Below are 27,452 nucleotides of genomic sequence, written 5' to 3'. Positions count from 1 at the left end.
CTAGCCAAAGGAAAAATAAGACCATATTTACTATTTACGTTCCCAAAATCTAAGCCTCCCTACCAAGCCCCACACGTGTGAACCGTAAACGAAGCCCTATTCCTTTATATCGTGTGGTTGTGTGTACATACAAGGTAGCCGGATGACCTTTATATACCTTAGTCAGCATCATCTGGATTAAGCTAGAAGTAAAGCCATGTCGACAAGAGGGGCACTCTATCTGGGTGGAATGTGCTCAGGGGGTGTTGATACAGAGTCCGACAAAATAGCCACAGATACAGATAATCTTAGTACGTCGCACCAAATTTGCCGTGATAGGGCTTATCTGTTAGAAGTGATGATGAATAATGATTTCCAAAGGCAGAAGGTAAATGACGGAGGAGATGAGATGGAAAATAGCACCAAGTATACAGCTATTTTGACTGTTCTACGCTGCTGGGGGAGATTATGCTGAGTACGGGAAAGTAGATTAGCTATGATCAAATCAGATGACACGGTGGCAGGCATAGTCCACCGCTTACTTAGTCCAGACAGAGAAATATACATGAAAGATAACTTCATCGACAAAGGCTTGGACATGGCCCTACGACTGAAACTTGATTGGAGCAAAGGGACAGGGATTATTACCCAACGATACAACACAGCCACAACGCCAGCCTCGAGCGGTCTTTGGCGCCTAACCATCACCACTGAGCCAAAGTTCCACAAATTCTTCCCAAGCAACTATTCACCGTGAGAAACATAGTGAGAAGCATTCCGAGCATGTCTGCTACACAGAGTCTCATCCAGAACGCCTTCGATGCCGCAGTGCAGGAGTTCAAAGCAAACCTCAACAACGACGCAGTCTACCAGAAGATCCTCTCCGTCACCTCCATCGATGAAGTCTACGACCTTACCGATCAGCTTCAGGCTGAACAAGGTAGAAAGGGGCACCTGCGACACCTGGCCAAGATTGAGCCTTACCTGAACCGTCTCCGCGACTATGCAGCAGTGATTGAAAACTTTGTCCAGATCAAACCGGAGGTCATGGCCCTGATCTGGGGTCCGATCAAGCTGCTGCTCCAGTGGAGTAGCGTTCTAGCTCAGTCCTTTGATGCAATCCTTCAAATAACGGGCGATATAGGGGTCTTGCTGCCGGAGTTCCAGGATTGCGCGGTCTTGTTCGCGCAGAACAATCGTATCTATGATCTGATGGTGCTGTTCTTCAAGGATATCCTGGACTTTTATCAGGTGGGGTTGAAATTCTTCACCATGTCGCGTACGTATAGATGGTGGGAGGCTGTAGGATCTGAGCTCAAACGTGATGCTGATTCCCGATATAGGATGGAAGTATTTCTTCGAGTCTGTCTGGCCTCGTAAGAGGGACCGTATCAATCTGGTCAAGACTCATATCGAAAGACACTCTTTGCTTATGCGGAATGAAGTACGCCTAGAGCACATTCGCGAGGAGCACGAGGCTCGATTGAAGGCCTTGGAGCATTTCAAAGCGGAGGAACGTGCTCAGCGACTGCAGCAGTTTCATGTGATCAAAACCGATGTCAATCCGAGGATGTACGATGACAAGCTGAACTGGTGTCATGGTCGCATTTGCGACGGATCGGGCGCATGGCTGCTTAGGGACAGGGCTTTCACCCGTTGGTTGAATTTCTCTGCTGGGACGCCGTCCGTTCTTTGGCTTCAAGGCATTCCAGGTGCCGGTATGTGAACTTCGAAGGACCCATTGTCTGCCGAAGAGACTGACACCCAGAGATTTTGTGAAGGCAAAACATTTCTTGCCAGCTTAGCTATCGATAAGACTCGCACAGTAGCCCACACGGCCTTCGCTTTCCTGAGTCACACATACAGTAGCAGTACCTCAGCTCTGAGCGTGCTGCACTCTTTAATATTCCAGCTCGCAGGGCGAAATGAGGATATGCAGGATGTGCTCTGCCATTCCACCCACGACCGTATTCGGAGCGATGTTACTGTTGCCGTCGAGCTTCTCAGAGACTTATTGAATTGTGCAGGTTCTGCATTCTTAGTTGTCGATGGTGTGGATGAGATAGAAGAGCTTGAGCGTGGGATTCTCCTCAAGCAGCTTCTATTCTTGTCGGAAAAGTGTCCCGAAACACGGGTCTTTATCAGCAGTCGGCAAGAGAGCGACATTGCTGCCATTTTGGAGAAGATTTCGGTGTCAATTCGAATTGACAAAAGAAACGAGGAAGGCATTCAGGCATTTATAAGTCAGCAATTGAGACAGATGTTTGAAAGTCGTGAATTTCCACCCGACGTCCAGACGCAAATTCGCCAATCCATGGAGCCCCTAGCTTCAAAAGCCAATGGTAAGACAGATAATCGACCTGATGTATCAGATCATATTAATATGTGATTGACCCGATCTTAGGAATGTTCTTATATGCCAAGGTTGTCTTGAGCAGTATTGAGCTGCTAGACGACCTCGCGGAGATTTGCGAAGAGCTGAGCCTCCTACCAGAAGATTTGGACAGCGCGTGAGTCTCGTATACAATGCTGCGAAGAACTTATGTTTAAGGCTCACATGTGAACAAACAGCTATGCTCGAATTCTACTTCGGATCAATAACCTACGACCAGCATCAGTCAAGGCGAAAGCCAGAAGGATACTAGCCTGGGTTGGCTGCTCACCCACGCCATTGACTTTGCGGGAGATGGAGCAAGCCCTGGGTATTCAGCCCGGCAATTTCAATGCGGGAAAAAAGTTGGGCGCAGCTCCAAATCTCAACAAGCTATGTGGACCAATAGTTGAGGTTGCTGGAGAATACGTACAGTTTGTTCACTTTACGGTCAAAGAGTAAGCACACTGCAGTGGTGGCGCTGAACACATAGCTAACCTAATCAAGATATTTTTTTAGCACAGCCGTATCCGGCCATATCAGTTTGATTGAGGGAACTCTCGACTTAGCCACAACCTGCATTACATACTTCTGTCAGGGATTTCACAATCCTGATGTCGTCAGCGATGACGATCAATTCACCCAGCATCTCATTGAAGGTAGTTATAGGCTGCACTATTATGCGCAAGAGAGATGTTTTGAAGTCCTTCAGATCTACCTACGCTGGTTGAATAATGCAAAGCTGCCCTCGGGCCTTTTTAATTGCCTCAATATGTTGATGGCTACGCTCAGGAATGATCAATTCGCGCTCGCGGCGGATGACGGACGCCTTATAGAAGCTTCATTTCTACATAACTTTGAAGCAGATCACCCAGAGCTTTACCAGTTTCTGTACAACATCTACCGATTCCGTTATATGTGCTCACAAGAATCTTATCATCTCAATGAAGGTATGCCCCTCATCGCACAGCTGTTGGCCCGATGTGCAGATGATAATGTGTCTAGAAACGAAATGGGTTGATCTCGATCCACTGGTATCATCCCAAGTATCAATTCGGCTTTATCAATACATCGACAAAGTGCGGTGTACTTCCAGCTCTCACAATCCCGGATGCCAATTCGGACTCCTCGACCGTGTTTTCGGTTTACAGCCCTACAAATGCGGGTATTTAAATTGTCCTCTCCAACGCCGTGGATTTGAGTCCAAAGCCATACAAAAGCGACATGAAGCCGAACATACTCGTGTTTGGAAATGTTCTGTTTCAGGTTGTGAGTATGCAAGAACTGGATTCTTGTCTGCGAACATGAGAGATCAGCATGCAACCAAAGCTCACCGAAAGCCAAATGATTCGATTGACATTCTTCACGACAGCCATATGTCACCCGAAGACGAGTTTGAGTTTATCCTAGATCTAGTCAGGTCTAACGATGTTGAGGCTATCAACTCCCTCCCCCCTACTAAATTGGGGGCGAAATTTGGGTATGTATCCAGCAGCTCTTACAAACTCGGAAAGATACTGGGAAGATTTGGGTCTGCGTCAATCGTGGGAGTACTTTTGCCATATACCGATTCGCATTTCATTTATTCGGAAGCTATAATGGCTTCGAATACTGACCTTCTCAACTGGCTAATTGATGCAAAAATAAAAGGCAAAGCGTATGCACATTTACGATGTGTTTGCAGAGAATTCGCACGGTGCGATTCGGCAGAGATGCACGATATTGGCCGCAGATGGTTTGCAATGTCTCGAAATGCAGAATGGCAAACCCCTCTCAAACTGTACGATGCAGTCATGAGTCAAGATGTGATCGGTGCTACAGCAAGCAAACCGGGAAGAGAGGACTTTTTAGTCTCACTGTGGGATTCGGTTTGGTCATATTTCAGTCAAAGTTGGATTTCACAGGCGTTGAAGAACGTTGCCAAGACAACTTGCTCTCTCAGACTCGGGCAGATCCTGATTCAACATGGAGCCAATGTTAATGGGATTGTCAAAGGTAGCAAGATTTTGGCACTCGAATATGCAACCCGAAGATCTACAGCGAAAAATGCCGAATTTGTCAGGTTTCTTCTGTTTCATGGTGCTGATGCACAGCCCACTTCAACCTCAGTTATTATATCCAACCAGGTCGGGGCGAGGGAGATATCTCGTTGGCTTGGGACCTCGTGGGACGAATTGGTGAAACAGGCCAAAGCCCATATAGATGGGAACCTACCCGCTTTTTGAATATGCCACAAGCACAAATTTTCAACGAGGAGCAACGTTTGAATACGAGTTTCACACTAGTCCATGGTCTTGCAAGTATCATAAATGAGGGGATGCTTACAAATCCAATATTGAATAGCCAGGCAGGCAGCACAGAGTGCAAGATAAGTTTCTAATCGAATAACATTCTCATCAATCGCTCATCGGGTCTGCTGATGGTGCCATGCCCAGAAGATCCTGTAGCTTCTGAAACAGATTCAGTCATATGTATCAAGGAAGCACTCTAAAACAATACCCCACATACCTTCCACCGCCTATGGTCAAGATCTGCCTGTGACGTTGGAACGGAAGCCAACGACTGGTGGATGACTGCTAGCTTGTCTTCCTGGACCCAACGAACGTACTGAAACCCCATCAGCGCGGTTTGAAGAAGGAAAGGTACAGTCTATACATACATCCTCAATGGAGTTGGCAACGAGATATCTTGTGACCGAAATTTCGCGAGACTGGCCTATTCGATGAACTCTGTCAACTGCCTGTGCCTCTAGCATGGGGTTCCAATGAGGCTCCATAATGTGGACGGAGTTGGCTGCTGTCAGGTTGATGCTGTGAATCCTCCGTCAGCCGAATAAGCACGGAAATCGTATACACGTTTCCTCACCCTTCTCCGGCACTGCCAATACTGGCCAGCATCACCGTGCAGCTCTCGTCCCTCGTGAGTCGCTCAAGCGCTAGCCGGCGATCCGTTAAAGTCGACCCTCCATCGAGACGAACATAGTTATAGTTATTGGAGTGGAGAACCGTAGCTATCAGATCTAGCATCTTGGTCCACTGACTGAAAACCACACTGTTGATCACTTAGTGAATTGGCAATTCTCGTTTGTAAGCGCGGAATTTTCGCGGCCTACCTTTTTACAGGCCTCAGACCTGATTGCGATGTGTCTCGTTGTTCCCTTTCCAAGTTCTTGAGTAATGCTATCATCTTCGGAGATAAGTCAAAAGAAGACTCGTGACATTCCTCCATCGGCATTTGAGCAGGAGTGTCAGCTGTACATTCCGCAGCATCATACACGCCCCCAGGCTTGGCACTGCCACCAACAGCTTCAACACGAGCCGGTGAGCTTCGATTGTCGGAGGCAAAGTCTTCCTCATTCAAGCCTACACTTTCACAAGATTTGGTAATAACCGCATCTGCATCTCTGTATCGATTGCGCCATAGCTCGAGCGCGGGTTTAGGTAGTAAGCGCTCACCATAATCGCATATTAGCCGCAGGATGTTAATCAGTGCAAGGGTCGTATCTGCACCGGCTTGTTTTCCAGGATCCTGAGCCTCACCAGAAAGCTTCGCTGCCGTCTTGGATGCTTTCGCTTTGAAATAGTCATATATTTCCCGATCTGCGGCCGTTAAGTGAACCAATTCGGTTTTTTCAACCTTTTTCGGCAGCTGAAGGGCGGAATCGAGCGTCTTCTTGGTCCGCCGGAAAGCTGTGGCAGCCACGAGCGCTTGGAGTGTCTGGATATAGCCCGGTTGCTGGCGCTTCACCGGCGAAGCAATCCAATAATCAAATGCGGACTTAGTCTCCAGGACCGGCATTTGCATGAAGCTCAAGAGGGCACCATAATCGTCGATAGAGTTTTGGATTGGCGTGCCGGTGAGACACCATCGAACGTGCGCTTTCAGGGAGCTCACCGCCTTGAACACCTGTGAGGACCGGCTTCGGATACGATGTGCTAGGCTGAAGTCAGATCACAACAAGCCCCATATCATATCTTCATCTCAGCCTCTTCATCATACGCTTACCTTCATCTAGAACTATGCGATACCAAGTCTCTATGCTTAAACCATCCTTTGTCCGCCAATCCTGGCGTATGGTATCATACGTTGTAATGACAATATTGTACTCGCGTATCAGGGAAGGTTTGACTTTGCCTCGGTTTGCGCCATGGTATATGAAGTACCGAAGTTGGTTATGTTTGATGTGTCTGGGGCCAAGGTCAGCTGTGAAACAACAACATGCCAAGTGAGCGCCTACGTTTTGATCTGTTTCTCCCAGCCCGGAATAGCTTTGAGTGTCAGTCCTGACTCATTGTAAGCCATGAAGTATTTCAACTTACTGCTCTTCGGTGTAATGATCAGAGTCGCCCGAGGGCTGTCGAGAGGTAATTGTAGACAATCTATGGCATCGAGGGAGCAGCAAAGTAATGATAGAAGACTCAGTGTTTTTCCCAAGCCCATGTCCTGTACATAGGTCAGACACAGTCCCATTGCAGGGTACAACCCACTAACTCACATCCGCAAGGATTCCGCCACGCATCGGTCTAGGGTCTGTGTCGATAGCCCCCGTGATTCTATGCCGGTATCTGCCACCAGTCAGCGGCTATCAGCGATCCTGACCCCCTAGTGCGGCTATTGACGTACTTGTGGCCCTCAATTCCTTCCCAGATGGAAGGGAACTTCAGACCGTCCAGTTTTCCGGACTCCCTTTCCATCATCATTGCCATTGCCACTTCCTGGTGACTGCAATCGAGAAATCAGTGTTCAGCTCGGCTACCAACATTAATATCTCACTTACGGTTTCAGAATCGACGCCAACCTTGGACTGGAGCAAGCTTCATAGAACCCATCATAGGTGCTAGCCGTGTCGAGAATCCGGAATAGCTCACTCTTGACCCCTTCATTCAACCTCTCCGAAACCTGCGAGCCCTGCTCATCGTCGGAAATCCTGAGTTCATCGATTCGAGGCATTTCACTCCCAGGTCGCAGAAGATACTGTGGGTTCACATATGGAAATCTGGGGTCATACTCCACGCTTGTGGGATGTTGCAGGTACATGCCTGCGTCCGATAAGCAAGTCCCGACCGAATCTTTGTCATTGTTACTTCCGTACACAATAACTCTCAGCTCTGGTTTCTGACATTCCCTAGTCCCAGCATCTTTACCGAGTAGAGCGGCGAACAGTGTGCCGACCAATCTGACACGATTTTGTTTCAGCAGGTCCACTAGCGCAGGCATAGCGACGATGCCTGCATACTTCTTCGTGTCCGTGAAGGACAATTTGACGACTCCGCCAAGGGTTGTCAAATCGACGCGGGCTGACTTTCGGTTTCGACTTTTTGTCTTTCCGTCGTCCTTGAATGTGGAGGTGGGTTCGAGGGTGAGCTAGGGAACGGTCAGCTTGTGACAGGAAATAGATGGAGACAGGCGTTTTTCTGTGTGCACCTCTCCAAAGCAAGTGTCCCATGTCACAGCGTCCGCTGGTTCAACGCTTATGACGGGCTCGCTTTGACATTTATTGAGACACGGCCGGTACTGTTCCTTGTCTGCATCACTCGTTGGTTTCTTTGACTTGCCCATGATCTTGGGTTGAAGCTCATTTGTACCCGGACTGGTACCGGATAACTCCATTTTAGTTGCGTTCCAGTCAAAGTCAGGTTTGATCGATAGATCCTGAACGTCAGAATTTCCCGTGGATTCCAGATCGGGACTGAAACTCTGAAAATCTGCTGGGCCTTGTTCGCACCCCGGCAACTGGTGGGCCAACCGCATGTCCGTTATAGGGTAAGAAGCGCCTTGTTGTCCTTACCGACCGCTATGATGTTAGCCTGAGCGCAGGAAGTGCTAGAGGCAATTCGTTTCTCCCACTCGAGAGTCTTACCACTCTGACCAAAGTCCTGCAAAGCTGGCGCATCAAGAGCGCCCTGGCGATCTTCCACGTCCAACCCCAGATTATCCCCCCGCCATGCATTCCAATTGCTGTCCAACATATTGATATCCACCTCGTGCGACGGATGAGATGCCAAGCCTGAGTCCCGGATTAGTGCCCCATACGGATCCTCCACCCGTATCTCCGGATAACCCTGTTGTGGCCAAATCGAGCCGCCCACGTTACACCCGAAAGTGTCTGGAAGGTCGTCAAACGGCTGCCCTCCGAACCAGTCGCCATTTGGAGTAGTGATAGCATGAGTGAGACTCTCTGCGGGCGTCTCGGAGCAAGCCCGCTTGCTACTTATGCTGCTCCCATCGTTATCATCCTCATCGTCAGGTAGCAGGCGCTTGCTTGCTGAGCGCGACAAAGCCATCGGTACTATCCTCGACAGCTCTCGAATCTCCGTTTTGCGACCTGCTCCCCGTATTCTAGGGAAATATTGAGTCGAACTGTAGGAAGTAGGGGCCAGATCTGACTTTAAGACAGGTAAAATGCAGGTTCGTTCTCAGCTCAACCGCCGTCTGACGCACCACGCCTGGCGGTGGTCACAGCCACAGCAGGGATCATGCTGACTAGCACACACATACAGGCAACCAATCAGATGGCTGAGCGTCGAGGAAGGATTGACTGCGCCACGCCCTGGCTGGATGATTGGGACGTCGCACTCCTCAATGTTGATATTAAATGATACAAGGTAGGACTAACAGTGAATGACTAGAGATCTGTGTCATTTATTTACTTTTGTGTTCACTATCACTGTCAATGCAAAGTGTATAAATGTACTCAAAACCGCCCAGTTGACCGCCCATATTACTTCCTTTGATCTATATTGCCTGTAAGCGGCTTTTTGAATCTGGAGAATGGGCCATTCGGAACAATTTCTCGATTCCTTGGTGGTTGATTGTTCGAGGAACTAGCTAAACTCTCAACGTCGGCAACTCGCTTGGTGCATCGCTTGGTCACGTGGCCTGGATTGCCCAGAAACGCCGCTCAAACTAAAGAAATCACCATCACTTTAACATAATCTTTTCTTCGTCTTTTGTTCTCTCTTTCTGTTTCTCCTTCTCTTCTTCTTTAATTTCTGTCATCCCAGTGCAATCATGCAACTCCATACCCATTCCAGCCTAAGCACAGCTCTGGATGAGTTCTAGATCTCCTCTGTCAACTTGCAGCATTGGAGGAAGACAAGATCGTCCGAATAGCAGGCGGACGACGTCCAGAATCCGCAATCAATGCATTCGCCGCCCGCTCTGCTTGCTTTCTCGATGGAATACTAAAATTTTGGCGGTCGAGTCGGCCCCCTCGTTGCCGATTCGGTTCAGGCGGCGCGCGGCACTAGCCGAACCTGCATCACACGCACGTTCTTTTAGGGTTGTAGGACACGGGGGCAATCTCCACCTGGAGACCCTGTAGGGCCAGTTAAGTTACCAAACCCCCAGGGGGGACCGGGAGATGGAATGCTGGGGCTGCCGAGTGTGGCGGGTAAAGTTTCAGCCGCGGCACCCAACTCGGCAGTGGAATGGCCGTGACACCCTTATCAGATTGCCCTAAAAGGCTTATCCCCTCCTTCAATGGTCCGGTTCAACCCTGGGATTTCTCGCGGGATCTATGATGGCGGACTCAAAAGAAGAAGTAACGCTGACCACTGGGTCAGTGGATGCCAAGAGCGAACCAATCTCTCAGTCACAGCAGAATGAACCCGGCAGCACGCAGCCACCTAAAAATGAGTCGGCCACAGAGCCTACGTATCCAAAATGGTGAGCAGACCACCCACCACTTCGTTCCAAGTCTACTATTCTGACAGATCAGGCACTACGTCGCCATCGTGGCAGCCGGCTGCCTCATCATGATGACCACCTGCTCCTTCGTCTTCGCCTTTGGAGTCTACCAATCCCTGTACGAGGAGATGGCAGCGCAGCCCAACACCCCCTTCACAGGGGCGTCGACGGCGCTCATCGACCTCATCGGCACGCTGGCCATCGCGCTCATGTCCATGGCCGGACCCTACGCCACCGCCTGGTCGAAGCAATACTCCCCGCAAGCCGTCATCATCGCCGGTGGCTGGGTATTTGGGGTGGCCTACATCCTGGCCAGCTTCAGCCGGGCCCTATGGCATTTCGCCCTAACGCAGGGTCTTCTTCTCGGGGTTGGATGCTGTCTTGCCTACGTGCCCACCATGTCCGTGGCGCCGACCTGGTTCAACGCCCGCCGCGGCCTGGCCATGGGGGTGATCATCTCCGGCACGGGGATCGGCGGCATGATGTGGCCCCCGGTTCTGCGAGCGATGATCTCGCACATCGGGTTCCGCAATGCCCTTCGTGTGTCTGGCTGTATTGCCACTACCATCGTAACGGGCGCTGGTGCTGTCCTACGCTGGGAACCCCAGTTCCACGCCAACCTGAAAGCCCGGCAGCAGGAGCAACTCACATCCAACCCCAGCAGCACCTCTTCCAGAACGCAGTGGAAGCAGCTCCTCACCGTCCCCCTCGTCGACCGCACCACCGCGTTTTCTGCACGTTTCCTCGCACAAGCATCCGGCTGCTTCCTGCAATCCGCCGGCTACACGACCCCGCTCTTCTTCTACGTCGCCTTCGCCCAGACCCTGGGCTACAGCACCACCACGGCCGCCACCTTCCTGACGGTGAGCAACGCCTCGAACTTCGTCTCGCGGATCGTGCTCGGCTACCTCGCCGATAAATTCGGCCGGATCAACGCCCTCGCCGCGACCACGCTCGTCAGCGCCGTGGCGGTCTTCGCCTTCTGGTTACCTGCCACGTTTTCTCCCAATGGCGGGGTCTCTGAAGCAGCTGCGCGCGGCTGCTTCATCGTGTTCACAGTGCTGTACGGGGCGTTTGCGAGCGCGTACATCTCGCTGTTCCCGGCGTCGTTGGTGGAGGTGTTCGGGGTGGAGAAGTTCACGAGCGTGAACGGGGTTCTGTATCTGATCCGGGGGATGGGGGCGCTGGTGGGCACGCCGTTGGTGGGGCTGTTGATCCCCGAGCGCACGGCGCTGGTCGAGGCCGGGGCGTATCGGCGGGCGGCGGGGACAGTGGGCGCGTTGCTGATGGCGGCGGCTGCGGCGTGTTTTTGGGTAAGGTGGGAGATGAGAGGTAGTAATAGGGGGTGGAGGGTGTAGTTTGTGAGATACTCGGTATAATATGATGAAATGACTGTTCGTGCACATTAGAACGATAGAGATTAATTAAGACTAACCTATAATACAGCCCGCCATATTATCATAACTAAGGTGAGACTTGGGTTGAGGTTGCCGAGAAGCTGAAAGAAAGGGGGGTCTGGGGGTTCTCCCCCAGATAGCCACCTCCCCACCCCATGGCAGATATTATCCCCAATGAACCACCACAGACTGACCCACACCCCCATAATCCCATCTGCATCACCATAGAAAGCTAACCCATAACCCCAAACAAGCACGAAGACACCACCATCCCCAGCACGACCCACCCGCCCATCGAAACCTTGTGCCCGACCACCGCCGCACTCTTATCGGAGGTACTCGTGCTACTCGCCGCACTGCCCGTGCTGGTGCCTGTCTTTCCCGCTTTGCCGGTTTCGGTGGAAGACACCTTGGCCGTTGCGCTGGCTGTGAGGTTCCCGCTGCAGAAGGCCTCGGTCACGGCGCCATTGTCCTGGAGACAGCTCAGAAGGGTCTTGACGGTCTGGTCCTGCGCCAGGCAGTACAGGCCGCAGTCGTTGTCGTATTTGGTGACGGTCGCGGGGGAGCAGCATTTGTCCATGACGGAGGAGAAATTGCCGGAGTTGGGGAGGGCGCAGGCTGCGTCTTGGACGGGGAGGACGTAGAGGTTGCCCGTGCAGGTGGCGGCCGCGGCGGAGCCGGTGGTGGCTGTTGCGGTGGTGGTTGCGGTGGAGGTGGACATTTTGGTTGCGGTTTTCGGGAGGGGAGGCTGTTTGTTTTGATTTCAAGGTATTGGCAAGGTAAGCAAGTGCGTGTATTCGTGTTTGTAACGACTGATTGTTGTCACTACTGTTGTAACGTAGTCGGTATGGTAGATCAACGACCGTGTGTTCAAGCCGACGGATGAACGAGTAAGGAGAAATAAGGTGCAAGAACCAGGAGAGATGAGATCCGCAGGCAGGGAAGAAAGACAGCGGATTAAATACCCTTATCCTTGCAGCAGTGATCAATCACCCCATAAAACTTGATCTCCCCACCATTCACTACTGCGCCCCACCCGCTGACCCTATATTTATCCACAACCTGCCGTCATTGGGCCCGGGCCACGTCAATCCCTACTATTTTCGGGGTCCCGCGGCCACAACCTTGGAACAACTGTCTGTGTGACCCCGGATCGACTCTGCTGGTGTCTCACCATTGTGTTGGCCTTTTTTGTTTTTATTCTTGAGGGGTGCGGTTAAGTCACTCGGTTCAGTTGGATTAGGATTTCATCATCGGCTGTTAATCTACTATGTGTACATTATTATCTTTGATTTTAGGTTTAGTCTATGTTGCCCATGGTCGCTACCGGGCCTTTGTCCACTTCCAACCGTCCACCTGTGTAGTTAACGTTAAGTTGTCTTACTAATTGTACTCGAATTATCTTCTTTGTGCTCTCCTATCAGTATCCCCAGTCTCCGTTCTTTGCATGGTAAGCTGTTTTATTAGCACACAAGCAACCTAATCATGATCAATACTGCGTTTGACATCTCAGGGCAGCCATTTAAGGTAGCTTTCAAGAGAATCAGGCTGTTCATACTGATTAGATGTTGTACTATGTAATTTACTTCTGCTATTCTTCTCAACTACTGCCTACGATTGTAACAGGAGTGCTTCGGAGCATGGCTGACGAGGACGATTAATATTAAGGACATAGATATATACATATTTTGCGGGGTGTTAACGAGACCGGGGGTGTTTACGAGACCGGTGGACAAAACGCGCATTGCCGAGCGTGATCCTGAGGCCGGACCGTGGCTGAGCAGAAAGCCCCTTTAGATAGTAAATCTCTTTATCTAGCACATACAAAGAGACATATTCGCATCTTTGCCACAGATCTAAGTGGTATTCCTACGAGAAGATTATCTGATATCTATTCTATCAAAGTCAACCTAATTTACATATAGAAGCTTATTTGACCGACTCAGTTGCTTATTTGTACAACTAGATATGAACAAGGTCAAAGGTGACCGTTAATGGGGAGATTCATCCAAAACTATGCGACTTTACACCGATCCAGAATCAATCACTACAGGTTTATCTTTGGGTTCACGCTTCGGACCCGATGTTAGCGGAGGGGGCTGTGGACGGACATGGTAAAAACATCAGCATGCTGTAGCCTACAGACATGCTGCGACTATCTCCGAAACTCAGCAAGTAGAATGGTCGCTTGTATGTCCAGTGTTCACTCCCTTACTAAGTACTAGGTAGTTAGGCATCTGGCTGCTGACCATACCACGGGCTTCCCGCGCAGGTGCGTCTTTTGGGGCACCCGTGCGACTATGGCACCCTAAAAAGCGATGCTTGCAGAACGGGTATGCTGCTCGCAAGAAGGGAAGTATCAGATCATTGTGGTCTGTCAATCCTGCGAATGCCGACGAATGCAATGCTAGACTTAGACCTTACGCATCGAATTGTTGGGCTTAAGATGCCCTCTTGACCAGAGATCTGCTAGCTACCTAGTACCGCTGACGGCGACCACAGCCTGTTTCCATATCAGAATCGCGTTGCAGGACGAGGCGCAAAATGTTGGCTTGCGGATTGCCAACTGAGAAACTCGAACAAACAGGTTTTGTTGCTAATGGGCGATTAGTGTTTATTGTGTGGCAAGCTGGGAAAATGTACAGAGCCCAGTCAAGTGCAAAGTCTCCAGGCAGGAGTTGTGCTGTACCTCCGCGGCAAACTGGAAGCTCGGGCATAAAGTAACATAGGAGCTCTGGTCGAGAAAACCAACCCTTTTCCCTTAACCCCGAACCCCACCGGATGGAAGTCCAATTCCAGAACGTAAGCGCTGTTGCGGTGCGAATTCTCCAATATGCCAAGACTGGCCGAAACTAAAGGTATCGACCGAATCTCGCCCACATGTAATGATCCACTTATTTCGTACCAGATTATACTCATACATACAACCCATACACCCCTCGTGATCGTAAATCTTCTTTTTTATGGATTCAGCCGGTTCCACACTGAACGAGTAGAAGCTCCGTTGAGATATTGCGGCACCTTGATCGTTCGGTTTCGGTAGGCCTGCTCCTGCTGCAGTTGTTGAACTCCAAAGCTATTCTCGTCGCCCGTGGTCTCTAGACAATACCACGCACAGCTTGATTAGCATGTGTACCTTGAGGGCCACAGCTATTGATACACGCTTAGTCTTTGCATATACTCTAAAATCGTTTTTAAGTGACGATTTTGAACTTTTTGGCAACCTATCTAGTTTGATCCGAGTGATTCTCCAAGGTGCCAAGCCACGGGAACCCCCTCATTTCCCTCCGCAGCCCTAGGTATTTCAATCATATCATCGGCCTCCGACCAAAGTTATTGCAGACAAAACCTCTTCAATCTACCAAGGCATCAGTTGGTCAACCACATACAATAATGACAGCCCCCAGCCCCGTCGACGCAGCACCTCACATCCTTGAACTCCTCGCCGACCTTCACCAGAGGTCTCTGGACCAAGAGGCTCTCCTCTCCAAAACCGGCAAGGCCTCTTCCTCAATCATCCTGAGCGAGCTCCAAGATCAGGACCCTACCATCACCACCACCCCGGCGAACCTTAAGAAGCAGTTTGACCGCCTCATGATCGACAAGTTCATCGCTCTGTGATGAGCAGGTTCCGAGAGATTGAGGCAATAATAATCATCAGGAGAGGGAGGAGGAGGAGCGGTTACTGGCGTACATCAAGGACATGGTGGCGGAAGCGGATCCCACCGGCGAAATGGCGGCGAGTGGGGGTCGCAGCCATTCCCCGCAGGTGGATCTCTGCATTCACGTCCTCAAAATCTGGCACAAGCTGTTGAGTGGAGACGCGGTGTGGGATGTAGTCCGCTTGATCGGACGAGCGTTGGAGGCCTATTGGAGGATTCTGGAGGGAGGGACTACCTAGTGCCTACAAAGCATCGGGGGGTTCCGGATGAGCACCTGTCCGTAGTCCGAGGACGACTCGTCAGTCTGCGCATGTATGTATACTAGACGGAGGAGGCGAAGATCATTTGCCCATCTGGATGGGCTCTCATCATACCCCTTTCCACTCAAATAGCCAAAGAATCGAGATTTTTCATGGTTTGCATTGGTAAGATATAGACATGCTTGGCCATTGGTGCAGGCATTGCTACATTGCATCCAAAAGCGATCAACAACCGAGCGCTGACCCCGTTGCATTGCAGCATAATCGCATTGCCAGTGTGCAAGCAAGCATCGAAGTCCCCAATCCACCCTTTAGCTCTGCGTATACAGATCTCCTCGCACATACTTGAGACCCGTATCACAGCCCACGGTCACCACCGTTTTTCCCGGCTCTAATTCCTTGGCCAGCTGCATCGCGGCGACCACGTTCAAACCAGAAGAGGTACCCAGGAGAAGACCCTCCTCCCTCGCCAGCCGTCGACACATGGCACGTCCCTCGGCTTCGTCGATGGCCCGGGCCTCATCATACCAATCCCGGTTGAGCAGAGGCGGGGGGAAGCCAATGCCGATCCCCTCCACCGAATGTTCCCCGCCATGACCCTGGGTCAATGCCGGTGCCGAGGCCGGCTCCAGGACCGCGCGCCGACACCCCGGCCACCGCTGCTTCAGCGTCCTTCCGACCCCCATCACCATGCCGGCCCCGCCGATCGCCCCTCAGAAGGCGTCAATCGGCCCCGGAATCTGCGCCAGCACCTCGCGCCCCAGCGCCTCGTAGCCCGGGAAGACGTCGGGATTGCTGAACTGATCAGCATAGTAGTAGTCGTGCCCGTCGCCCTGGGCGGCGATGTGCCGCGCTCGCTCGCGCATGGCGGGGATCAGCCGCGGGGTGATCTTGCCGGTCCCGCTGGGCACGAGGTCGAGATCCGCCCCGAACGCGGTCATGGTGTTGAGCTTCTCCGCCGCAAACGCATCCGACGAGACCACCCGGAAGGCGTAGCCCTTGACGGCGCAGACAAACGCCAGCGAGGATACCGTGCTGCCACCCGTGGCCTCCACGACGGTCATCCCGCGCCGCAGATCCCCACGCCGCTCCGCTTCCTCGATCACCGACTGCGCCATGCGGTCCTTGTACGATCCCGTGGGATTCAGGCTCTCCAGCTTCACGAAGACCCGGGCGCTGTCGGGAGGAACCACATGCCTTAGTTCGACACATGGCGTGTTTCCAATCGCGCCCAGGGCGCTGGTAGTGCTGGGTCGAACGGACATGTCGTGATACAGAAGGGAATGACTGACGATGCGATGCGCAAGAAGGAGAAGGAAGGGAGGAGAGGGTTAGAAACGGAGGAATCGATGGTATCAGATGATTGGAACTTCGGTGCAAAAGGCCATTGCGCTTGTTTTTGTGCCATTTCATCCGGTGGACCACTATGTTAGTGCGTTACTTGCATGGGATTTATGTGTACTGTACATACTCCGAGCTGCCTCTGATGATCGAGGGCGAATTGGGGTTCCGCATCAGGAAAGCCGTTCTCCAAAATGCCAAGCCAGCCCAGCCCTACCGTGGACACCGACTACCTACAGTACGTATCTAACTCTTCGCAATCCAGTTAACGGTGAAGAAAAAATGGAATCGCCATCGTCATGCCCAATGCAAGAGTCTTTTTCCCTTTGAAATCTATAACATGTGTCGCTGGGTGGAGTGAACCATGGCCATCACCCGCCAGGTATAGTACAGTACAGTCGGGGAGCAAGGGTCGAATTCCGGAGACGGGTCAATTGACATGATGTATAAACCCTCGTCTCTTCCGTTGGAGTATTCAGCTGGATCTGGCCAGAACAGCAGAATTGCAGAATAAAACAAAGCTTGTTGCAGAAGATTGCATTAAGTCCAACTCACAGATTCGTCCGCGGCTGTACTATCTTAAGAATATAACCGATTTGTCGGACATGACCCCTCCTCCACCACTGTGCTTTGTATGCGTAGCATACTATACATAGTTAGAGTCACCACATCAAATAGAGCACAGAGACACTGGGTGTGCAATTAAGAGCAGGAAGAATCAAGTTATACTTTGGCACTTGATACTGAAGCGCCGGACGGCTGGTGATAAGCACTGGTGACAAGGTTCTGTTACTACTGATTATTCCAGGTATAAGAAGAATAAGCATGGGCTTGGATTTCATCAAAGTTGTCGAAATGCTTGATTATAGCACGGTCTATCTCTAGTGGGATCCCAGAAGCGAATAATGTTGAGAAGTGTAAGATAGATATCAGAAGTGGATTATATACTAAAGGGGTAATATTATTGGTATGAGGCCAATACCAGCTCTACTAGAAGCTGGGTCAATAATGCTAATTTTTAGATTCTCTGTGGTAGGCTCAGGACCCCTTTTACGCAAATAAATCTAGTAACTTCTTCAGCCAGGCATGTATACTACGGGCAGCAGACTTATACCCGTACTGGGTACAAGCATGGAGGACCTCCCAAAAATAGCGGGAACCTAGGCCCCATTAAATAGACCTGCTGGATCGCCGGTCTCACTATCTGTAGAGCTTGGTTTTTTTGTATCAAGCTTTTAGGGTTTACACAGGCTACTTATAGCTGGTGATATACAGTAAAAGTACTTCGACCGGAGAATGACGCCAAAGGGCCCGAGTCCCACTATCTACATAGTACCCGTTATGATTGGCTATCTCGTCTACATTTGCTGGTTTCCACTGCTCTGATTCGTGGTGACCTCTGCTGATTAATGCACTGCTTATGTGAGCTGTCTCCACTCCTTCCCGAATCCTTCCTTCCAAAGTATAGACACTTCATGGATGATCCGACTGCACTTCACTTACTTCATCTTCTACTTAATTTAATCGACACGATCCTCGTTTGATCCGTCCCTGCCTCTTTACTGAAGGTCCCCTCGAGACTCCAAGCACTGTACGGCTTTTCTAGATCTACGAATCTTTTATGTAGCCGAAATGTGCCAGCCTGCACGATCTGCACCCAAGCCAGCGCCTCGCGTGCATGGCCACGGGCACTAAAACCCGCGTTATGAGCCCAATCGAGATCAACCACGGTGATTGGATCTGAGGGGAAAGACCCCTGTCACGCCAGTTTGCTGCTATCGAAGGCCAACTGCTAGGCTGTCATATTTAAGAGAACCAGATCTCGCGCATTCATCCATCAATCCTTCCCTTGCCAAATCCCAATTCCCAAGATGGAGTCGCAGATCGAGACAAAGAGCCCAACGAAACCTCAGAAAAGGGCGTTCTCGAAGAGATCCCGCACTGGGTGTCGGACCTGTCGGTGAGTACCTAGTGCCTAGTGGTCTGCCTTGGACTTGACAGACTGGCTGGGATTGGCTAAAGGATCTTAAATGCACAGAGCTCGCCGTGTCAAATGCGACGAATCTCCTGGTGCATGCAGCAACTGCACAAGTACCGGTCGCACTTGCGCGTATGACATGCAACGGCTTCCTCCCGGAGGTGGGCGTAAGAGAAATGCAACCAAAATCGTCATCTTGTCAGCTCCCAACGGCGCATCTGCCACCATCCGCGCCGCTATCGCAGCCAAGTTCCAGTGGACGGTGACCTCTGATGAGAGCCGCTGTCTCTCCTTCTTCCAGCACCGGTCTGTCCCGCAACTCGTGGGCTACTTCGACTCGCCTCTGTGGCGGGAACTGATTCTGCGCTTGTCCTGCACCGAGCCTGCAGTGTACCATGCGGTCGTTGCACTCGGGGCAGTGAACCAGGCCAATGAGATGGCAGGTCGGACTCCAAGACCCGGACAGCAGCAGCACCTTCTGCGGAATGCCTGGTATGGCTTCGCGCTGGAACAGTCCTCCCGTTCATTTGCCCTCATCCATAAGAGACGCACGTCACACGACCCGCAGCTTCAAGAAGTCATTCTGGTTTGCTGTTTGCTTTTTATTATTTGCGAGTTACTGCGTGGAAACGTCACCGAGGCCACCTGCCACCTGCAAGGAGGTCTGCGTATCCTGCATTCGATGAATATCGAGCGAGGCTCATCGGGGTTGGAACTCAGCTGCGGGGGAGTGGACGAGTGTGTCGTGGAGTCCTTCATGAACTTTCAGGAAGGGTCAATCTACCATGGTCTGAAGGAGCCCCTGCGTTTCGACAGCGAGTTCGTCTACGATCGACCCTACGAGGCCTACCTCCAGCCCTTCCAGAGCCTCTCCTACGCGCGCAGGGCCTTCCGGCCCCTCCAGCACACCGGCTTCGAGCTAATCGCGACGTGCATGTCGGCATCCGAAGCCGACATCGCGAGCAATTACGCCACGATCCACTTGCAGCAGCACCGACTGATCGCCCTGCTGACACGGTACCTGCAGGCGTTGGACGATTTCTGCCTCCGCACCTTCGGAACCACCTCCTTCACCTGCCCCGTCATGGCCGCGAGCCGGGACGCCGCGCGCCGCAAGGACTTCCGCGAGGTCGAGCTGACGCGGCTCACCTGCCTCGCGCTGCTCCTGGGGCTGAAGACCGCGACGTACAGCAAGCAGCAGCCGCCGATGCCCGACCGGCACCTCTGCGAGCGGCGGAGCCTGCTGGCCGCGGCGCAGACCGTCATGCGCAAGTTCGACGGCCCGGACCGCCGCCCCGCCTTCGCGCCCAGCAGCACCGTCGTCGCCGCCGTGTACATCGCCGCCCACGTCTGCCCGGACCACGCCTTCTACTGCCTCGCCAGCGACCTGCTGCACTCTTGGAGCGCCGAGGAGGGCTTCATGAGCTCCACCAGGAACGCCAAGATTCTGGACGAGTCGCTCAAGCTGTACCTGTCCCAAATGTGGCGCAGCGCCGCCCCCTTGCCGGACGGGGTGACCTTCTCCACGGACGCGACAGGCTGCCAGGTCACAGCCCACCTGGCGTACCGCGCGGATGGGGTCGAGAAGCGGCGCTCCATGGTCCTTGAGAGAGATGAGTCCCTCGTGGCGGAGCTGCGGGCCATCGACAACTCCCAAGACTGGGTGTGTTCGCGCGCGTTGGGGTTGCTGGAGCGGAGAAGTTACCTGTGAGGGTTGATGGTGTTTCGGCCACAACCTCGCTGCGATTTCGGGCCAACATATTTGTACATATTCGAAGGGTGCCCCTGGCGTGATGGGAAAAAATCCTTGCAGATATTCATCCACTGCGCTGCGCTCATGTGTCATGGTGCATGAATCTATGGCTCGTCCCCGGCTGAAGCATCCCTGTGAATTTTCTTGTAACCGGATCTCCGACATTCCAGAGTTAGTGGGTCGTCCAATTGACTATGCGCGTGACGTCCAGGTGTTCCCATGATAAACCTAACAAAGTAGCCTGGTTGAGCTGTACTAAAATTGTTTTGCAGCCTAGGGTGGCAGCAAGCACGGTCCGGGCTAGGGAGCTAGATCACCTGGACTCAGCTGGGGAGGCGGGGTATATAAGTTCTTCTTGCCCTTTCTATTCTCATTGCTCAACATTACCCAGTGCTACCGCCACAAAGTGCTCCCCCCCTAGGATGTAAGAGCTGTGAGCATAAAGGCCAAACTGCGCAGCTATCTCTCTTTCCCTTAATCAAACGGGGGACCCTTATTTTTGAATGTGTTCTCGGTATGATCAGCCTCTGGTGTCCATTATGCGTCACACTGCAGATAAATCAAGGCTTTCCAAGGAAAACGTTGCACAAGTTCTCAGTCACTTATCCTGTGCGACCGGCATGTTTGATGCTGTACGATTCTCCGCTCTGGAACTTGCGTGGCTGCTGTCGCACTGCAGATGGTTCATGTATCTACTGTACTCGGGGGATGATCTACATTGACTTTGTCTCATCTCAAACAACCCTCGACGAAGACAGCCGGTCTACATCGTCGCGGTTGGTGCGGACTTCGTGGCTGCAGTCGTTGCGAATCGCCTATTCACACCAGATTGGCACGAAAGCGCCCGAACCATTTGCCGATCGATTGCGATCATGACTATGATCATCGCAGTGGGTCACCAAGCTGAGTATGATGGTTTTACAAGCGGGCTGAACGCCGGTCAGTGGGTTCAGAAATTGTCAGCGATGGTTCTCGCGGATGCAGTCGCAGTCAGCTTCACATTGCTTTTTCGGGGCAGGAGTGATTGTTTGCAGGGATCTCTGCGGGCCCAATCTTTAGGGTTGTGACTTTCTGTGGAAAGCCTGCTCATTGCATACATATATGAGTCTTGTCTCAGATGTTCCAGCACAGTGGTTCATGTCTCACCCCAACATCCACTCTGCTGGGATTTACGTAGTCACGGGCTTTATACATTTCCGTCGTGGTAACGCGACAGGCTGAAACCTCTGACTACCCCCCTCTGCCCTCTCCAGCCTTGTCTCGAAAGGGCTCCAGCATGCGTTCTCAAGATGAAGTCGATCTGGAACGGAAACCCTTGCTCGACCGACGCTCGCGGAAGCTCTTCCAGATCCTGAACTACAACTGGGCGATCTTCCCAAGCACGGCCTTTTTGTCGTTCCTAGGTACATCCAAGAATTCTCTGTGATTATTCCATGCTTACTGGTTCCGCTATAGGAGTATATTCTCTGATGGTGTGGGCGGGAGTTCCTGAGGCGATCGTGCAACCGGGGGTGCTCTGGACGCGCGACTGCACGATCATCACCCTCATCATCACCCCCTTCCTCCTCGCCCAGTTCCCCCCCTACCACATCCTCTGGGGGATGTGTCTCCCCATACGACCGTTCTCATACGCCCAGGCCCCGAAACAACGGTCCTTCCGCAGCCTGCGCGTCGTTCTTGTCACCAAAGCGACCAACATCCAGGGAAGTACTATTCCCCTCTTACCCTCTGCAACAACCCGCCCCCATTACTGACCGGAATAAAAGACCGTGTTGAACACCGTCGACCTCTGGAAACCGCTCAGCCAAGCCTTCCGCATCAGCTTCGTCGTCGTCGTCGACTCAGCCCACAACCCCTTCACCACCCTCCTCCCCAACTGGGTCGAGCAGCTGCAGTGCCCGCCCTCCTTCCAGGCCGCGCGCGCCACCCACAAGGCCCGGGTGCTGGAGTGGTACCGGCGCCACAGCAGCCTCACCGACCGGGACTGGGTGCTGCACCTGGACGAGGAGACGGAGATCGACGACTACCTGATGCAAGCGTGTTTGGATTTCATCGAGCGGGGGAGTGATGATATTGGGATGGTGCGTCACATACCCTTGAGCCCCCTTTCCCAATTCTCTCTTCCCATGCTTGCTCGAGAATAGCTAACCAACCGACAGGGAACAATCTACTACAACGCCTCCTCGCACTGGAAACACCCCCTCACCACCGTCGCGGAGATCCTGCGCATCGCCGAGAACTTCGGGCGGTACCAGCTCCCCGTGCGGTTCTTCCGGCAGCCGCTGCTCGGGTTCATGCGCGGGAGCTTCCTACTGCTGAACGGCACGGTCGAGAACGCAGTGACCTGGGACACGGACTGTCTGACGGAGGATCATTGGTTTGCTTACTACGTATGGCCTCCCTTCCCTGCTGTCATCTGGGGCCGAAAGGAGAGGAGGGCGTACGCTCTCAGCACAAACCCAACCCTGCAGAACCAAGCGACTAATCTCCGGAGGGGTAGGCCGCGAAGCAAGGCTTCAAATTCGGATGGCTGAACGCGATCGCGCGCGAGCAGGCCCCCTCCACGCTGGGCGATCTGCTCCGCCAGCGGTGCCGGTGGTACAGCGGGGAGCTGATGATCCCCAGCTGGGCGCTGCGCGTGATGGTGGCGTTTAATATGTTGGAGTTCGTGGCGCATTTCTGCTTGTACGTCCCCCCCCCCCTTGAGAATCTGTCTTGGCCAGACGTGCAGCCTTCGCTAGGCGTGTAGCTTTCGCTTTTCAATTGGAGGCGGTTACTGATGCTTACTCCGGTGTGGGACAGAATGATGACCATGATCTACGGCGGCTGGGCCATCTCCGTCTCCTACGGCTTCTTCGTCTGGACCACTTTCAACCTGGCCGTGCTGCTGCACGGCCGCGTCGTCGCGTGTCTGCTGGAGGATCTGGACTGCCATGCCACGGCGCTGCTGGATATCCCGGTGCATGTGGTGCTGACGGTTGTGCTGGCGCCGGTGGTGGATTTGGTGCAGGCGGCGACGTTTCTGTGGACGGTGGTGCGGCCGACGAGGGAGTTTACGGTTATTCGGAAGGATTAGCAGCCCCCAATGGAAGGGGAGTGGTAGGGTCAGGATGATAAAAGGGGGTTGCGGGTGTTGCTGTGCTCGTAAAGGGGAGGGGGGTGGAGGGTTCACTTGCTAGTGGATACTTTGATAACTGTTTGCTATTATCTCGATAGCGTTCTGCGTCTTCTTCACTGCATACCTCCTATCTTTGTTCAAACTCGGGTATCTGCCCCGATTGAAAATCCAAGAGGAAAGGGAAAGGAATGGGGTAGTACCCCAACTCACCATCCCAACCAAGCCCAGTCGCAATCTCAATCGCCCTGGACCCACCCCCACACAGTTCCATCCACGTGTTTCCAACTCTTGCCGGTATCCTGACAGTCGCATCACGAGCGATGACATGATATAAGTCGGAATAAGAATGTACATGCCCGAAACTGAGCTGTATCCGTCCGTAAGGCAGGGGTAGACCCCAATTCGACTGCATCGGGGTTCGGTTCAGGTATGGTTCGGGGACCATGTTGTGAGGTACGAGGTGAGTGTGCGGTTGTTCAGTACAGTATAATGATCTTCTGTTGTCGTGGCAATGATATCTTTTACTGTAGTGCTCTAGCTTGTTTTCTGGATTTAGTGACTTGGTTGCTGGGCTGTGCGGGTCTTGCGGGGTGTGAATCAGCGCTGTGTTTATTGTGTCTGAACATTTATCTCGGTCCTAATTTCTGGGATACTATTGGGGATTGTATGTTGTATCTCCATGAAAAAAAAAATACTAATAAATAGAAGACAGGAGAAGGGAGTAAGAAAGACAAAAAAAAAAAAAAAAAAAAAAAAAAAAAAAAAAAAAAACATAACTCATAGTTCTTCTGGTTAATTTTGTAGTATGGTGCCGGAAGTAATTGGCACCTCCGCATTAATTCATGCTTGAGCTATGCTCTGCCGATATATATATCCCCCTCAAACCCAGCACAATACCACAACCTCATCACCACCAACAAAACATCAAATCAAAAAATCCAAGCCCTAGTAAAAATACACACACTCTCTATCAGCCACAATTGAACCGAACAAAACCCCAGTGCCACCCATAAACTAACGACACTCAAAAAACCAACATATCGCAAACCGGAAGCATCCCCAGCCAATCCATTAACACGCCCTGGTCAAGTTTCCCAAAAATAACGGCAACTCCAACAACTTGTCTCGATGGTGTAGTTGGTTATCACGTGGGTCTCATATCTCGCATATGACTCGGAAGCGCAACTTCTGGGCGATCCCAAGGCCGGGAGTTCGAACCTCCCTCGGGACATTTATTTTTTGCTTTGTCCCAATTTCCTCCTCCAGGGGTGGATTCGTTGTCATGGTCGTGATTGTGTGATATGATTTTTTTTTTCGTTCCACAAAAATAAGGTTGGTTGTTGTGTCATCACTACTGGAAACATACTTGATCCCCGGATCGGTTGGGCAGCCGAAACCTTCAGAGGACGACGGTACGGTGGTAGACGCGCGAGTTTGGCCTTCCCGCACGCAGCATAACGATGCAGACTCACCCGTTCCCGCTGGTGACACATTCACAGGCCGGGGCAGATAACCACCCGGGGGAACCGTCGCACTCAGCCCTCGCGCACCCCAAGCCCTGTATCCAGACACCACAAAGCAGCAGAACCAACCCCAAACTACGGATTCCTCACCAGGTGCGATGTCCCCCGTGAATCTGCAGGCATTCTTTTCCCCCATCTTTCACCCGTGATAACAAGTTGGCAGCACAGTTAGTCATCCGAATGGGCCTATGGCGCAATTGGTAGCGCGTACGACTCCAGATCGTAAGGTTGCCTGATCGAGCCGGGCTGGGCTCATCCATTCTTTTTTGTTCCCCTCAGAGAATCGTACCCTAACTCGCCTCCTGTTCACAAGGGTCCGTACCCCGATTGACCTCGCTATTCACAACGACAGGTGATTGGTTTACAATTACACTGATCGAAAACCCAACCCGAAGAAAAAAATCATATCATGTTGAAAAATCTAGCTTCTATTGTTCTATTACAAAAGACAGGACGATCCTGATCCAAGCCAGGCAACTAAGCCCACCCGCGCTTCTGCTTCCACTGCATGAACTTGGCGGCGAAGGGGAACAGCAGGATGGAGAGGGCGATCCAGATGAAGAGCACCGCGAAGTCGAGGCCGATGCGCGAGTGCGTGTCGAAGAGGATGGTGCGGAGGGCTTCGACGACTGTTTTTATTTCTTGGGTGTTAGTGTCGTCCTTCCACGGGAAACGAGTGCAAAATATCGGGATAAGGGAAGGGAGAAAAGGAACGTACTCCGATGCAGAGGCCACGCGTACCCCCAGCGGAAGAACCCCGGCGCCAGATCGAGGGCATAAAACCCCGTGGCGACGTTGGTGATGACCCAGAAGATCAAAAACAGCGAACTCCAGGGGAACCCGATGATCATGGCCATGTTCTCGCAGGGGAAGCCCAGGGCGCACATGCCGACCCAGTTCAGCATCCAGTACACGACGAACGAGCCGTGGCCGTAGGCGTTGGGGTTGTCGGCCGGCTGGACGGGCGAGGCCGGCGGGTTGGTGAAGGGGATCTGGAAGGCGAGCGAGACGAAGCTGTAGAACAGCGAGAGGCAGAAGTAGGTCCCGATGTTCGAGGCGATGCGCCACAGCAGCCACTGCGGGATCTTGAGCGCGGGGCTGTTGGGCGTCTTGAGGAAGCGCAGGTGCACCGGCATCATGAACGGGGTGTTGAAGAAGGCCAGGATGATCAGGTAGATCAGCCCGATGCTGGTGGCCGGCGAGATGACGGCCGGGCCGAAGAAGCGCAGGTCGATCTGCGTGAAGCCGATCGCGGGGTTGAGCGCCTGCGCCGGGGTTTGCGTCAGGTTGGTGATCGTGCTGCTGGTGAGGTTCTGGATCCAGCGCGGCCCGAAGTAGCTGCGCACCGCTTGCTCCAGCCCCCAGAATTCCGGCAGGATGTAGTTGTAGTAGGTGGACTCGTCGCGCGCGCTAATGATGACGAATTCGGCGGCGCCGTAGGGGTCGTACGAGGTGTTGCCGCCGGTGACGGCCCCCTGGAGGAGGGCGGTCGCGTTGGCGTTGATGATGATCGCCGCGTAGGCGTGCTCGTCGTACACGCTCTGCCGCACCGCCCACGGGTCGTGGTCGAAGTCCGCCGGCGAGCGGATCGTATACCCCAGTGCCTCCGGGTTGGTGCGGACGGTCTCCTCGACCACGTGCGTGATGGCGGGGCCCACAATGGGCGTGGTGTTGCGATAGGGCTCCACTTGGCCGTCGAAGTCGACCACCCAGACGGTGAGGTTCTCGAACCGCGTCTCGAGCTTGTATTGCACGGCCCAGAATAGCGACAGAATACCCAGGATGAAGGTGCAGAGAATTAATACTGCGAAAGTCAGCTTTGAGGTGCACTCGTTACCGCCAGCTGGGCAAACTCACCGGTCTTCCCCCATTGGAGGAACACATGACGTCGGACTTGCGATAAGGCAGGATCGAAAAACGAGACGCTGGCGGGTGGCGCAGAAGGCTTGACTCCCGTCTCGGCCTTGTCAATGGACTCCTCGGCGCTGCTCATCCTGAAGGAACAGAAGGATCACGAGGCGCAGATATGGATGAGGATCTAGGATGTAACCAACAGAAGGAACCACCAGACCACTAACTTAGCTGCAGGGCAGGCGAGCGGGCGACTTTTAACCCTAAGTACGGCGGGATCCCAGTATGCATCATTCTTGCTCGACGCTGACTGCGTAATCCGGGCTGTTAACTCCTTCGAGTAATCAAACTCTTTATCTCCGGCGCAGATGCAGATCCATGACTCTCATTGGTCGGGCCTTCGGCCTCGATCGGGGCCCGAAGGGACGCGAGAGAATTTGCTTAGTGATCTTATCAGGGGTCTGAGATCAGGAACTGAATCCATGGCTCAGTTTGTGCCGTATTGCCGGATCTCGGAAAGTTGCTTATAA

General features: G+C 52.6%; 10 protein-coding genes and 2 non-coding genes across 12 annotated transcripts; 7 read left to right on the top strand and 5 right to left on the bottom strand.

The window, feature by feature from the left end:
- Nucleotides 1-762: 762 nt before the first annotated feature.
- Nucleotides 763-4,766, top strand: BO72DRAFT_518560 (NACHT domain protein; the record flags this gene model as incomplete). Its single annotated transcript, XM_040949655.1, has 7 exons — nucleotides 763-1,258; nucleotides 1,323-1,697; nucleotides 1,761-2,321; nucleotides 2,384-2,489; nucleotides 2,551-2,808; nucleotides 2,858-3,300; nucleotides 3,356-4,766. 7 exons carry the CDS (start codon nucleotides 763-765, stop codon nucleotides 4,573-4,575), a joined length of 3,459 nt encoding a protein of 1,152 aa, XP_040805226.1. The 3' UTR covers nucleotides 4,576-4,766.
- A 71-nt stretch (nucleotides 4,767-4,837) lies between these two features.
- BO72DRAFT_369676 (DEAD/DEAH box helicase) lies at nucleotides 4,838-7,567 on the bottom strand (the record flags this gene model as incomplete). Its single annotated transcript, XM_040940926.1, has 10 exons — nucleotides 4,838-4,957; nucleotides 5,010-5,160; nucleotides 5,216-5,401; nucleotides 5,463-6,285; nucleotides 6,356-6,537; nucleotides 6,588-6,618; nucleotides 6,670-6,793; nucleotides 6,846-6,932; nucleotides 6,970-7,072; nucleotides 7,128-7,567. The coding sequence occupies 10 exons, from the start codon at nucleotides 7,565-7,567 to the stop codon at nucleotides 4,838-4,840; spliced, it is 2,247 nt and encodes a 748-aa protein (XP_040805225.1).
- A 25-nt stretch (nucleotides 7,568-7,592) lies between these two features.
- Nucleotides 7,593-8,737, bottom strand: BO72DRAFT_483368 (uncharacterized protein). The gene is made up of 2 exons (XM_040947796.1): nucleotides 8,211-8,737; nucleotides 7,593-8,133 (listed from the first exon to the last, which is right to left on the bottom strand). Exons 1-2 carry the CDS (start codon nucleotides 8,632-8,634, stop codon nucleotides 7,715-7,717), a joined length of 843 nt encoding a protein of 280 aa, XP_040805224.1. The 5' UTR covers nucleotides 8,635-8,737; the 3' UTR covers nucleotides 7,593-7,714.
- Nucleotides 8,738-9,872: 1,135 nt separating this feature from the next.
- Nucleotides 9,873-11,397, top strand: BO72DRAFT_369450 (MFS general substrate transporter; the record flags this gene model as incomplete). Its single annotated transcript, XM_040940918.1, has 2 exons — nucleotides 9,873-10,018; nucleotides 10,071-11,397. The coding sequence occupies 2 exons, from the start codon at nucleotides 9,873-9,875 to the stop codon at nucleotides 11,395-11,397; spliced, it is 1,473 nt and encodes a 490-aa protein (XP_040805223.1).
- Nucleotides 11,398-11,442: 45 nt separating this feature from the next.
- On the bottom strand, nucleotides 11,443-12,327 carry BO72DRAFT_444751 (uncharacterized protein). The gene has a single exon (XM_040943886.1). The coding sequence runs from the start codon at nucleotides 12,155-12,157 to the stop codon at nucleotides 11,669-11,671; it is 489 nt and encodes a 162-aa protein (XP_040805222.1). The 5' UTR covers nucleotides 12,158-12,327; the 3' UTR covers nucleotides 11,443-11,668.
- A 2,502-nt stretch (nucleotides 12,328-14,829) lies between these two features.
- On the top strand, nucleotides 14,830-15,337 carry BO72DRAFT_492634 (uncharacterized protein; the record flags this gene model as incomplete). Its single annotated transcript, XM_040948307.1, has 2 exons — nucleotides 14,830-15,053; nucleotides 15,103-15,337. The coding sequence occupies 2 exons, from the start codon at nucleotides 14,830-14,832 to the stop codon at nucleotides 15,335-15,337; spliced, it is 459 nt and encodes a 152-aa protein (XP_040805221.1).
- Nucleotides 15,338-15,669: 332 nt separating this feature from the next.
- BO72DRAFT_465624 (PLP-dependent cysteine synthase family protein) lies at nucleotides 15,670-16,623 on the bottom strand (the record flags this gene model as incomplete). The annotated part of the gene is made up of 2 exons (XM_040946723.1): nucleotides 15,670-16,017; nucleotides 16,111-16,623. 2 exons carry the CDS (start codon nucleotides 16,621-16,623, stop codon nucleotides 15,670-15,672), a joined length of 861 nt encoding a protein of 286 aa, XP_040805220.1.
- A 1,947-nt stretch (nucleotides 16,624-18,570) lies between these two features.
- On the top strand, nucleotides 18,571-20,388 carry BO72DRAFT_455667 (Zn(II)2Cys6 transcription factor; the record flags this gene model as incomplete). Its single annotated transcript, XM_040946243.1, has 2 exons — nucleotides 18,571-18,659; nucleotides 18,738-20,388. 2 exons carry the CDS (start codon nucleotides 18,571-18,573, stop codon nucleotides 20,386-20,388), a joined length of 1,740 nt encoding a protein of 579 aa, XP_040805219.1.
- A 1,004-nt stretch (nucleotides 20,389-21,392) lies between these two features.
- On the top strand, nucleotides 21,393-23,506 carry BO72DRAFT_518531 (uncharacterized protein; the record flags this gene model as incomplete). Its single annotated transcript, XM_040949654.1, has 6 exons — nucleotides 21,393-21,833; nucleotides 21,886-22,109; nucleotides 22,197-22,511; nucleotides 22,590-22,820; nucleotides 22,931-23,025; nucleotides 23,233-23,506. The coding sequence occupies exons 1-6, from the start codon at nucleotides 21,707-21,709 to the stop codon at nucleotides 23,504-23,506; spliced, it is 1,266 nt and encodes a 421-aa protein (XP_040805218.1). The 5' UTR covers nucleotides 21,393-21,706.
- A 1,164-nt stretch (nucleotides 23,507-24,670) lies between these two features.
- BO72DRAFT_t50 lies at nucleotides 24,671-24,779 on the top strand. The gene has a single exon. It is a non-coding gene; the product is annotated as a tRNA-Met (tRNA).
- A 474-nt stretch (nucleotides 24,780-25,253) lies between these two features.
- On the top strand, nucleotides 25,254-25,326 carry BO72DRAFT_t51. Its single transcript has one exon. It is a non-coding gene; the product is annotated as a tRNA-Trp (tRNA).
- A 151-nt stretch (nucleotides 25,327-25,477) lies between these two features.
- BO72DRAFT_421585 (SNG1 family protein) lies at nucleotides 25,478-27,179 on the bottom strand. The gene is made up of 3 exons (XM_040942769.1): nucleotides 26,929-27,179; nucleotides 25,790-26,875; nucleotides 25,478-25,700 (listed from the first exon to the last, which is right to left on the bottom strand). Exons 1-3 carry the CDS (start codon nucleotides 27,062-27,064, stop codon nucleotides 25,549-25,551), a joined length of 1,374 nt encoding a protein of 457 aa, XP_040805217.1. The 5' UTR covers nucleotides 27,065-27,179; the 3' UTR covers nucleotides 25,478-25,548.
- Nucleotides 27,180-27,452: the final 273 nt, after the last annotated feature.

This window comes from Aspergillus fijiensis, assembly GCF_003184825.1.
Source record: "Aspergillus fijiensis CBS 313.89 unplaced genomic scaffold BO72scaffold_6, whole genome shotgun sequence".
In the NCBI taxonomy this organism is placed as follows: domain Eukaryota; kingdom Fungi; phylum Ascomycota; class Eurotiomycetes; order Eurotiales; family Aspergillaceae; genus Aspergillus; species Aspergillus fijiensis.
This window is presented reverse-complemented; position numbering and strand designations above follow the sequence as displayed.